Below are 11,475 nucleotides of genomic sequence, written 5' to 3'. Positions count from 1 at the left end.
CTGGATGGTAAACAGCCACGCGGCGTCCACAACTCAAGCAAAATGGGGCTTCCGGAGAAAGGGACCGCTCCTAACTAATGGTAATTGCTGTAGGTGGTAGGGTTTGCCCTCAGGAGAGGCCAGGCCTGAGACCTGGAACACCCATGGTCCTCTCTATAAAAGGATGGATTAGCTCTCAGTCGAACTCTACCCCTTTCCTTGGAGGCGATTGGTGCTTGTCTCATGACTGCGGCGTCTTCGTTGTTCCAGGCGAGCAGAGTCACCGAAGATTTTTTGGGGTGCACCTGGGAGAGTACATCATCAAAGAAGTGTATTTGGGGAATTTCCACCATTTGGTAGATTTAAGTGTGGTGACGGTTCTAAGTTGATAATGGCCGCTTGGCAATCCTGGTTGGGGCTCCCCCATGGAGGTCTCCCTAGTGGCTACTCCAGTGGGCCACAAACTATCCCATTGAAAGGCCTTCAAAGGCACGATGGTGGTATCTCTGTGGGTGTGAGTAGCTTTGGCAGTGCTGGTGGTGGCATCAGTAGAGAACGTTGGAGTAGCTATGGTGGTGGTGCAACAATCAGTGGCAGAGGTTGGGGTGGCGGAGGGGAAGCTCTTCTCTCTGGTGGAGAGAAGGAGACCATGCAGAACCTCAACACCCGCCTGTCCTCCTACCTGGGCAAAGTGAAGTCCCTGGAGGAGGCCAATGCCGACCTGGAGTATAAAATCAAAGAGTGGTACAAGAACAACGCCGAATGCAGCGCAGGAGGCCCCGACTGCAGCAAATACTTCAAGCAGATTCAGGAGCTTCAGAGGCAGGTAGGACTGATGCTTTGAGGAGCGCTTCTAGCCCCCCTCACTTCAGAAGGTGATATAATGTGGCTTTCTTCTTTTCGCTTGACTCAGTTGAAGCTAGTAACAGTGCACAACAAGAGCCGAGCTGGAGTCCCCCAGGTTCTTTCTGTAAGGTGGAAGCAGAGAAGGAACATAATCTGTGATCGCAGTAGGATTAGTCTGCCGTGCCACACAAAAACAATATCTGATGGCTGTAAGAAAGTGTGGCACATCGCACCACACCCTCATTTACAACATCATTAAAAGTGCCCGCCTTGATGTCGCCAGTGATTAGGTTCATTTGTGGAACACAATACAGATGTAATTACCTCTAGGCGCTGTGTTTCTAAACTAGCCTCCAGAAGGAGTAAACTAACAATTTAAAACAAATGAGTGGTTGTGTTGAAAGCACTGTCTGCCAAGCAGCATCCTTACTGTACACATGTTTGATGAACTATTGCTTGTGTTGGGAAAGGCCTTCAAGGAAAGAACGCTTTGTTTTGAAATGTATGTGATGAGAGAGGTAGTGTCAGAGCCTGTAGGATTTATGGAGAATGTCATTTGTGTTTTCCTAAGCTATTCGCTTAGGAACTCGCTTTCATAAGATAGCTCTTCCTTCCTGAAACAAAAGTTGCCATAGAGGTCAATCTGTGATATCCATCCTTGGTCAGCAGCGGCTCCATCCTTGGTTTCCATGGCGCTGTCCTTGCTACCTCTGATCTCAGGAGTCATGAATGGAATTGGGATCTTAGGGCCCTGTTTGCTTCTGCAGTTTTCATTATTTGCTCTTACCGTAGCTCCAAAGCAGCAGAGAAGAGACTGGTGAGGGCCAAGCGTAGCACAAGGGGCCAATCCTCTCATGACATCAGAGGGCAAAGTGTATGTGATGTCCCTTCCGCTACCCTTGGCTTATCCATGAGTCGGCGTGCATGGACCTTTCTTACCGTTTCTGTAGGAATGAAAGGTCGCGTGACAGACCAACCCGTCTTTTAAATGCCTTAAAATGTCCACAGGGCAAAGATCACTAAACTTGGCTGCAAATTAGGAGCCAGGGCTCTTTTGCTGTTTGTGGGCTATCATTCGGCCATAGCACCTGAACCTCCGATAAATCTATGTGAGCTGACATTACTACTCAAAATTAATGAAAAAAACAATTATTGGTGTTTTAAACAGTACGTTGGTGAAAACGACCTCGACATTTAGTGTGAAAAGTGTTGAGCGCGTTGTCCAGCGAGTATAGTGTCGTGTCCAGCTTGTCCTATTGTCTTCCAGATCATAGCTGCTTCCATTGACAACGCCAAGACCATCCTGCAGGTGGACAACGCCAGGCTGGCCCTGGATGATTTCAAAATGAAGTGAGTTTGGGGGAGTTGGGGGGGTCATGTGTTTCCTCATAGAAAACTAGGCTTGAGGAAAGTCATCCTTTTGAAGCTAAGTTAAACAAAAGATCTTATGAAATATCAAACTGGCAACATTTATAAAACCTGAGGAAAGCCCATAACAATAAGAGGACACAATTTTAAAATTATAATATTAAACCTGAACGCCAAAAAGGGGAGGGTGGGTGTTGTTGCTGTGGGAACATTGCCGGAAGGCAGGCTCCACCATCCACCACCCTACACTCAGTATTTCATGTTCTTTTTCTACCCAGCTATCACCCTCCGTCACTGTTTCCTCCTTCTTTCCTTTTTTTCCCTTTCTCTCTCTTGTTCTGGGTCAAAGTCTGATGATCCTGAACAACAAATCCCGGTCCCTAAAAATGAGTGCCAATAGAGGGCATAAGAAGAAAGAATTAGAGAAGAAACTTAGATGACCTTACTTACTGTCGTGTTACTCTGCACAGCTTTTCTCGCAGAAACGCTTCATTTATAAATTAACATAAGCACATTTTTGAAGCTGTGAATATTAAACCTGGCTGTAAGATAATTTCAATGTGACATTTTTACACTGACTAAAACAGTAATTTGCAACAACGTTGAACATAGTTGTAGGCGGAGTAAGAGATGGCAAAAATTGTTTAAAAAAATGTAAGAGACTTTGTAAATTTGACAACAGATCCCACAGATTCTGCTAGAATATATTTTTCTTGTGGCGATTTAGATTAATAGGACTTCTTTGTGTACTTACGGCTAGAAAGCAAAGGGACACGTGTGATGTTTTAATGACATGTGCTTGGTGCTCAGAGTTTCACCTGGTTATATGCTCGGTACTGTGCTAGCAGTGTTGTCTATCTCTGGTTCCAGGTTCGAGAACGAGCAGCGCCTGCGCATTAGCGTTGCGGCGGACACCAATGGTCTTCATAAAGTCCTGGATGAGCTGAGGCTGGACAAATCCAGCCTGGAGGTGCAGGAGGAGAGCCTGACTGAGGAGCTGGCCGCCCTCAAGAAGAACCACGAGGAGGTAGTCTGGGGTCTGTCAGTGCTATCGCTACACGCTATGAGCATGCAATACCTGTGTGCAAGACTGGCTTATAGAGAAACCATATCACCAGGGCAGTCACATAGAACATAGGATTGGGATGAGGCATTAATTTACCCTGCAACATGACGTGTCTCCCTCTGCCTCAGTCCTGCCAGGGGTTTAGAGGCACCCTCCTGTCTGGAAAAGTCTGCATCTTTTCTGAGACCTGCAGTGTTAGAACAGATGTAGTTCTTTGCCCTGCCCAAGCAATGGTATTTTGCACACCCACCTCTCCTCCTTCATGCCCTGGTATTCTTTAAGAAGAAATGCAAAGTTATATCTTGTACCTGATGTTCAGGGCGAACTGTGATGCCAAAGCCAGCTGTGCGTCGGTGTCTGTGAGAAGGGCTTCTATGATCGTTCAGGGGCACATTTAGAACAAAATGATGAAATGCGGAGCCGCAGCCAGCTTGCTGCACCATAAGGAAAGTGCAGGAACGTGTCATATTTACAGCAATACTATGCATCCCTATCCTTTTCTTTGCACTGGCGCTGTCTAGACAGCTGTGCGCTTATACAGATATCCGAGCGCCAAGACACAAGGCCGCCTGCATTGAAGTCCGGCTGTTTTTGTGTAGGAAGGGACACCTTCCTTCACAAAAACAATTGTTGCCCCTGCCCTGGGGAGGCATATGGTTTTGACGCATTCCCAGATTTACGCTATGTTTTAAATCTGGGAATGTGTCAAATACCATGGGCGTTGAGTGGGAACACCCACTACAACAGCCATGGCAGACCTCCCTGGCGCAGTGTGAGGCAATGCAGTGACTTGCGATGCAATGTCTCACAGCGTATCTGCGAGGCCATGAAAAGCCATGCTGGGTGGCTTTCTGTGGCCTCGTAGATATGGGCCTGCACTGTGTGCCTCCGGAGCATCACAAAAGTGAAGCTCTGGTGGCAAACATTTGCCGCAAGGGGTTTGTAAATAAGCCTCTCGGGGCCTCATTTAGGAGGCCCCTCGCGCCGCAGGAACGTCGCTTTTTCGGACTTTCCCTGATGCAGGAGCCTGCTCCATATTTACATGGCAGCACTAAGCCACTTTTTTGGCCTAATGCTGCCTCGTAAATATCATCCCCTTTAATGCGTTTTTCTGCCTTAAAGGGGAGTGCAGTGGGTTTTTCTGGGGGCGTTCCCAGCAACATCCATGGCTTTTGATACTCTCCCAGATTTACGAGAAATCGTAAATCTGAGGCAGCAGCAAAAACCTAAGGGAGGTACAACGAGGCGAAACATCTTTATTTCTCCTCGTTTTTGCTTTCTCTATGTGCGCTGCATTCTTCAGCACACACAGAAAGAGGAAAAAACCTCTTGTGCATGTTTTTGTGCAGGAAGGGTTCCCTTCCTGCACAAAAATAATCATCTCTGCAACGCAGGCGCAGGGGAAAAAGGCAGGAATGCATTGTTCCAATAGATACGGTGCATTCCGGCCTTTTTCGTTTGCCAGCCTGCTGCGCTGCCCTATGGCAAAAACCCCATAAATGAGGCTCTCGGCTTCAAAGATTTGTCTTAATTTTGTTTACATTTTTCATTGAATATTGAATTTTTCTTCTATGTATTAATATATAGTGTTATCAGTAATTAGTCAAGTCGCAAATTAACCAATATTGTGCTGCAGATATGTATCATTGTATCTTCTCCAAAATTAGACAAGCATTCAATTTGCCAAAATTCAGGAATAAATTGGAAATTTGCAATCAGCCTGACACCTTTCACAAACACAAAACCCACACTCGTAAAAACCTTTACGAGCATATTCACAAACTATGTTTCTTGCCTATCACTGATACCACAACACGCAGACTCGGCTAGGCTCATGCTGGACCAAAAGGAGTCATTAAGCTGTACTTTTTGTGTCCCAATGCCCAGGAGATGAAAGGACATCAGGCAGCAGGCGGACAGCTGAGTGTGGAGATAGACGCGGCTCCAGGAGTCGACCTGCTGAAGCTCCTGAATGATATGAGGACCCAGTATGAACTCATGGCCAACAAGAACCGCAAAGAAGCCGAATGCCAGTTCAACGAAGCGGTAAAAGCAGTGACAGAAAAACGAAGGAGGAGGATTTTCTTTACCAAAGTCTACATGCTCTTGGCTTTCTTTAACGTTCTCTATCGTTTCTGTCTCGTCCCCCAGTGCAAGGACCTGAACAAAGAAATGGACTGTGGCAGCGACCAGATGCATTCAGGCAGGCGTGAGATCTGTGACCTCAAGCGCAGCCTCCAAGCCTTGGAGATAGAGCTGAGGGCAGCCGTGGCCACGGTACGTGACTGCTGACCCTGGTGATGTCTGAGCTATGGGCCTGATTACCAGTGCAGCGGACTTACCACTTTCACAGTCTGCCGGATCACGATTCTCCGACTTGTTCCAGCGGTGGACCGTCTTCTGCACCAGGGAACCGCCGTTCCTTGGTGGTAGCACGTGGAGGGCCTATGCATTATGCTGAGCAGAAGTGGTCCGTTCCCGCCAAGCATATAACGAGTTTTCATACCGCCAGCCTTTTCATGGGCACAAGTCCACCATGAAAAGGCTGGCAGTGGGAAAACAAAGGGGGCCTTACAGGGCCCCCATTCTCCCCACCATGGGTATGCATTCCGGGGGACACAACATGCGCCCCCTGTCTGCTTAACCCGTCTGTTTGCACCCCCAGTTCTAGCACAGCATGGACTTCACAGCTGTATTGTAACATTTTTACCCATTACGGTGCCTGTTTTTCTGGCACCACCGTGGGAAAGGCAAAAGGACCGTCCACCTGCACGAGTTGAACTTGTAATCAGGTCCGAGCTCCTTTCGCTCTTTTGGCGCAGCTGTGCCGGTGGAGAGCCGGCGTGACTTCTCAAAAGTCGTAATCAGCCCCTATGAATACTTGGCCTCCATAAGGTGGAATCTAAGGGGGGCGCATTGGGCAAGAATGTTTGGTTTTCAACCTACATTTCATTTTTGAAAAACAATGGCTTGAATGAAATTTCCTGACTTTACTGGAAAATTAAATAGTCCTCTAAAAAGAATTGACCGGCACAATCAATTTTAGTAGTCCTGTCTGTCTACTCCCGCCTAAACCACCAAAACTTATTTTTTTCGATCTTTCAAAATATCTTGTTCCCGAGATAGCTTCTCCATACATTCTTTGCTCCCTCTGCATTATTTAAATTGCTGAAGGGCTCAAATATGGGTTTTAATTCTTTGCCGTTGCTTGATTGTCTTTGGCTGTCCTTTTCCTTTGTTGTGCCTCTCTCCATTCCTTGATTTTCCATGCCTCCTTTATTCTGCCTTGCTGTCTATTGCCCCTCATAGTTATTCCTTTAACTTCTTGACTTTCTTCTGACTCCTATGGTATTCCTGGTTCCACCTTAGCAATCTGGGTTTTTATTTATCTTTGTCTTGGTCTTTGACTCTTTTGGGGCTCATTTGAAGTTTGCAGAAGTGGGAGCACTATTGTAAAATGGCGGTACTCCTACCCCATCTTAATTGTTGTAGCTGCACCCCATTTAGAGGTGTAGAATCCACAGGGTTTCTGACTGAGGAGCATCAGCTGCCTCTGTAGTTTGAAACCTTTGACCTGATGACACGTCCTCCAGAGGGATATAGGGTCATAGTCACCCAACCTATTTAGAGCAGGTGGCTGCCACTAGAATTACATGTTTGGAATCACCAGGTGAGTCATTCTCTGGCAGGGCCATTTCAAAATAGCTCCCAAACATAGGAAAATGCCCCCTGTATGTCAGACCATTGTTATTTGTAGTTTTGCAAGAGGAAGATCCCAGTTCGGAAGTTTATTCTTTAAAAGTAAAAAAATTGCTAAGTAGCCGCAACAACCAATGCGCCCGGTCAGCTGTTCTAAATGAATGTATGACTTTACAACACATACATTTATAACGCATGCCTTTACAACGCAGTTTTTACATCGCAACATCCTTGACAATGCATACATTTACATCGCATGCCACTACAACAATTTTTTTTAAACTACATTTACAACGCATTCCATTACATTGCTTTATACCTTTACAACACATGCCATTACAACACATACCATTACATTGCATTTAAGGTAAGTGTTGGATAGTGTAGGGGTAGAAATTACTATTCTAACTCCAGTGAGTGCAACAGTAGGGTAAGTGTTGGATAGTGTAGGGGTAACCATTACTATTCTAACTCAAGGGGGTGCAACAGTAGGGTAGTTTTAAAAGATTTGTTGTAGTGGCATGCGATGTAAATGTATGCATTGTCAAGGATGTTGCGATGTAAAAACTGTGGGCTCATTTGAAGTTTGCAGAAGTGGGAGCACTATTGTAAAATGGCGGTACTCTTACCCCATCTTAATTGTTGTAGCTGCACCCCATTTAGAGGTGTAGAAACCACAGGGTTTCTGACTGAGGAGCATCAGCTGCCTCCGTAGTTTGAAACCTTTGACCTGATGACACGTCCTCCAGAGGGATATAGGGTCATAGTCACCCAACCTATTTAGAGCAGGTGGATGCCAGTAGAATTACGTGTTTGGAACCACCAGGTGAGTCATTCTCTGGCAGGGAAATTTCACAATAGCTCCCAAACATAGGAAAATGCTCCCTGTATGTCAGACCATTGTTATTTGTAGTTTTGCAAGAGGAAGTTCCCAGTTTGGAAGTTTATTCTTTAAAAGTAAAGAAATTGCTAAGTAGCCGCAACAACCAATGCGCCTGGTCAACTGTTCTAAATGAATGTATAACGTTACAACGCATACATTTATAACGCATGCCTTTACAACGCAGTTTTTACATCGCAACATCCTTGACAACGCATACATTTACATCGCATACCACTACAACGAATTATTTAAAACTACAGTTAACGCATTACATCACATCGCTTTATACCTTTACAACACATGCCATTACAACACATACCATTACTTTGCATTTATGGTAAGTGTTGGATAGTGTACAGGTAAAAATTACTATTCTAACTCCAGGGGGTGCAACAGTAGGGTAAGTGTTGGATAGTGTAGGGGTACTATGCATTGTAATGGTATGCATTCTAATGACGTGCGATGTAATGCCTGCATTGTAGTGACATGCGTTTTAAAGAATGTTGCGATGTAATGACTGCGTTGTAAATTTAGTGCGATGTAATGACTGCCTTGTAAAGGTTGTTTGCCGTTCTAAATACAGCTGGCAGTCCACTGTAAAGGATGAGGAGGCCATGGCTGTGCTGACTTGTAAGGAGTGAGGGCCCACCGTGGGGTCTTAAAGAGCCTGTTTGTGTTGTGCCTTGACATTGGTTGTGCCTCCCGTTCCAGTCCTTGTTATCCGTTGCCATGCCATACTTTTCCTTGTAATTTTTGTTCTTTTTTTTCATTCTCTGTTCTTTTGTCAACAGAAAAAATCCCTCGAAGAGACCCTTGAAGAAACAGAAGGACGCTACTGCCTGCAGCTCTCCCAGCTCCAAGTCCAGGTCAGCGCAGTGGAAGAGCAGCTAGTCGCCATCCGGTGTGAGACCTCCAAGCAGTGTGCAGACTACGAAGATCTCCTGGATGTCAAGACCCTGCTGGAGAAGGAGATCAAGACCTACCGACGGCTCCTGGACGAAGATGGCGCGTAAGTCGATGAGCAACTCATCATTGCGCTGTTTACTTCTTACAATAGAGGGCACATAGACGTGTTGCCCGCTATCAACGCAGTGCTGGTTTGCTTATAACAAGTGCTGGATTATGAAGGAGAATGTTCACATTTCATTATAATCATTGAAATGCTGAAAAAAACACTTTCCCAGTTGATCAATTTTTAAAATGCTGATAGATCATAACATTCAGCAAGAAGGTTCCATTCAATATTTGGGCAGTGAGGTGAGGAACTCTAGTGTAAGATGGTATCTCCCGACTGGAGTGCTTGAAAAGGGGAGCGCAATCATATATTATGTAAACTAAAGAGCAAACGTCATTATTCTCTACTGCTACATGTGAAAAACCATACTTGTCTGGTAATATGTAATTTGTAATATTAATATGTAATTTCTATGCACAGTCAAGTGCTTTCATCTGTGTGCAGGTGTGTATATCACTTGAGCCATGCGGTACATGCTCTACCATTGGCCGTATAACACTACTGCAACAAGGTCATGCTTGTAAATTTAGATTCATTTTTTGCAGGGCTTTCCCGAGTTCACAGTCGAGGTCACAATTGAGATCCCAGGCACAAAGCAGAGGTGAGTTTTCTTTAATGACGGTCAGACATCATATTCCCAAAGGCTGCCTGTTTGCAGCTTCCTTTGACCCATGTTTGTTTCCTGCAACTGGCTATTGTAAGGGATAAGGCCAAGAACTGCTCATGATTCAAAAACTTTATTCGATCATTGATTAATAATCATAAAAGTACATACATACATAAGTAATAAAACATGAGGGTACAGCAGGTTTTAAGTTAATCACATATCAAAAAAGGGTGCTTTTCCTCAAGCGTATCGATTTTAAAATATATACAGCAGTAAAAAAACAGATGTCCTGTGAATTAAGTCCAAATAAAAGCCCCATGGCCGATACAATAGTGGATACATTGTATTTTTTGAAAAGCGGTTTCAGATATACTTTTCGAAGGTAGAGATAAAGAGGGCATAACAATAAAAAATGCTCCGTACTTTGCTTTGTGGTCCCATCACACGGACAGGGGGCAGTAGTATAGGTCTTCATTACAGGATACGCAACAAGCAAATGAACAATCCCCATCCGTAATCTTGTCAATACATATTGGTGGGATCGGATAGTAACCAATTTAAGGTATCCTGAAAGCCCCATTTCTTCCTTAGTGTATCTGTCGTAAAAAACATGTGAGGAGAACTGAGCAGTAGCTGCGTTACGCTTCACCATGCTAACCCTCAGAAATTCATGTTTAATCTCACTCTTCGGGATATCTAAAACACAAGAAGGGTTATCACGCACCGTGAGATTAAAAACATCATTAAATGTTCGGATAATATAGTTAAGCCAGGGGATGCGGGAACATTTGTCCATGTGAAGACAATCTAAAATAATCTTTCTTGTAAAACCAGTCTGTTCCTTAGCTCATATAGATCTCCATACTAACAGGGGTCTTAATCTGATCAAGTCAGATAGATGTTCTAGACCAACCTCCTGATGGATCAGCTTTGTTGAGGCAGAAGATGGTAAACACAGGAGTTTTTTGACAAATTTGTTTTCCTCAACCTGGAGCATGTTGTTATTACAATGGCCCCACACTCCTGAGCCATATAGGGCCAGAGCAACACATTTATGGCGATATAGGTACAACATGTCTGGTATCCGTCTTGAGCCTAACTTGGATGCAAACCTAAATATGCCAAAAGAACACTTGGCCATTTTGGCTCTTACATTAATCATTTCAGGTGTCCACACCCCCCCACTGTTAAAAGTGATACCCAGATAACAGAATTTGTCCACCACTTTTATAGTTTGGTCCATAACTGTGAAGGGCCTTAAGTTTTTAATTTTCTTCCCACAGGGCATTATAAAAGTTTTCGAATTATTAATTTTTAATTTTCTCCCATTAATAAAATCAGCAAATTTATTCATAAGTTTTTGCAACCCTAGAGGGGTTTGTGAGAGCAGAACCGCGTCATCCGCGTAAAGCAATATTGGGATGGAAAGGCCGCCAGCAGTCGGTGCATCTGCACTGATGGTCCGTAGTTCCGACTCGATTGCATTAATAAAAAGGGAGAAAAGAAGAGGTGCAAGGACGCATCCCTGCCTAATTCCAGAACCTACTTTAATACTGGGTGTACACTCCCCCGATTGCCCGTATCGTATCTTAGCCGTCAGATTCCTATAAAGTTGGGCCAAGAAATAGATAATATCCTGTGGAGCACCCATGTCCAACAAGGTTGACCACAGAAGGCCATGGTCAACCAAGTCAAAGGCACTGGTCAGGTCGGCAAAGCAAAGAAGCAACGAGCCTTGTTTAGCCCGTGTATATTTGCATATAATAAGGTCTAAATTAATGCACTGTTCTATGGTGCCTAACCCCTTGCGGAATCCGTACTGAGAATCCGCAAGGATCCCTTTATCTTCTACCCATTCCTCCAGGCGACTCAGTAATACCCTACTCATAATTTTTAGGGAAGCAGTGAGGAGAGAAATCGGGCGGTAGTTTTTTGCCTCACCCCTCTCCCCTTTTTTATACACCGGGATAATGATTGATTCCCCCCAAGTCTGTGGGGCCGCAATCATTGCA

At 44.7% G+C, this 11,475-nt stretch overlaps 1 protein-coding gene across 1 annotated transcript; it reads left to right on the top strand.

Annotated features, from left to right (window-relative positions):
* Nucleotides 1-370: 370 nt before the first annotated feature.
* On the top strand, nucleotides 371-9,564 carry LOC146869561 (keratin, type I cytoskeletal 12-like). Its single transcript, XM_085639199.1, has 7 exons — nucleotides 371-805; nucleotides 2,093-2,175; nucleotides 3,064-3,220; nucleotides 5,147-5,305; nucleotides 5,411-5,536; nucleotides 8,633-8,850; nucleotides 9,402-9,564. The coding sequence occupies exons 1-7, from the start codon at nucleotides 371-373 to the stop codon at nucleotides 9,562-9,564; spliced, it is 1,341 nt and encodes a 446-aa protein (XP_085495325.1).
* Nucleotides 9,565-11,475: the final 1,911 nt, after the last annotated feature.

Source organism: Triturus cristatus, chromosome 1_1 (assembly GCF_964204655.1).
Source record: "Triturus cristatus chromosome 1_1, aTriCri1.1, whole genome shotgun sequence".
Classification (NCBI taxonomy): domain Eukaryota; kingdom Metazoa; phylum Chordata; class Amphibia; order Caudata; family Salamandridae; genus Triturus; species Triturus cristatus.
Note: the sequence above shows the minus strand (reverse complement) of the source record. Positions and strands in the feature narration are given on the sequence as shown.

What these genes read in the sequence shown, in the direction of transcription:
- LOC146869561 (XM_085639199.1), top strand. Translation starts at nt 371, where the DNA reads ATGGCCGCTTGGCAATCCTGGTTGGGGCTCCCCCATGGAGGTCTCCCT. An exon ending in TTCAGGAGCTTCAGAGGCAG is followed by an intron (nt 806 to 2,092) that starts GTAGGACTGATG and finishes ATTGTCTTCCAG; the next exon opens with ATCATAGCTGCTTCCATTGA. An exon ending in TCAAGAAGAACCACGAGGAG is followed by an intron (nt 3,221 to 5,146) that starts GTAGTCTGGGGT and finishes CCCAATGCCCAG; the next exon opens with GAGATGAAAGGACATCAGGC.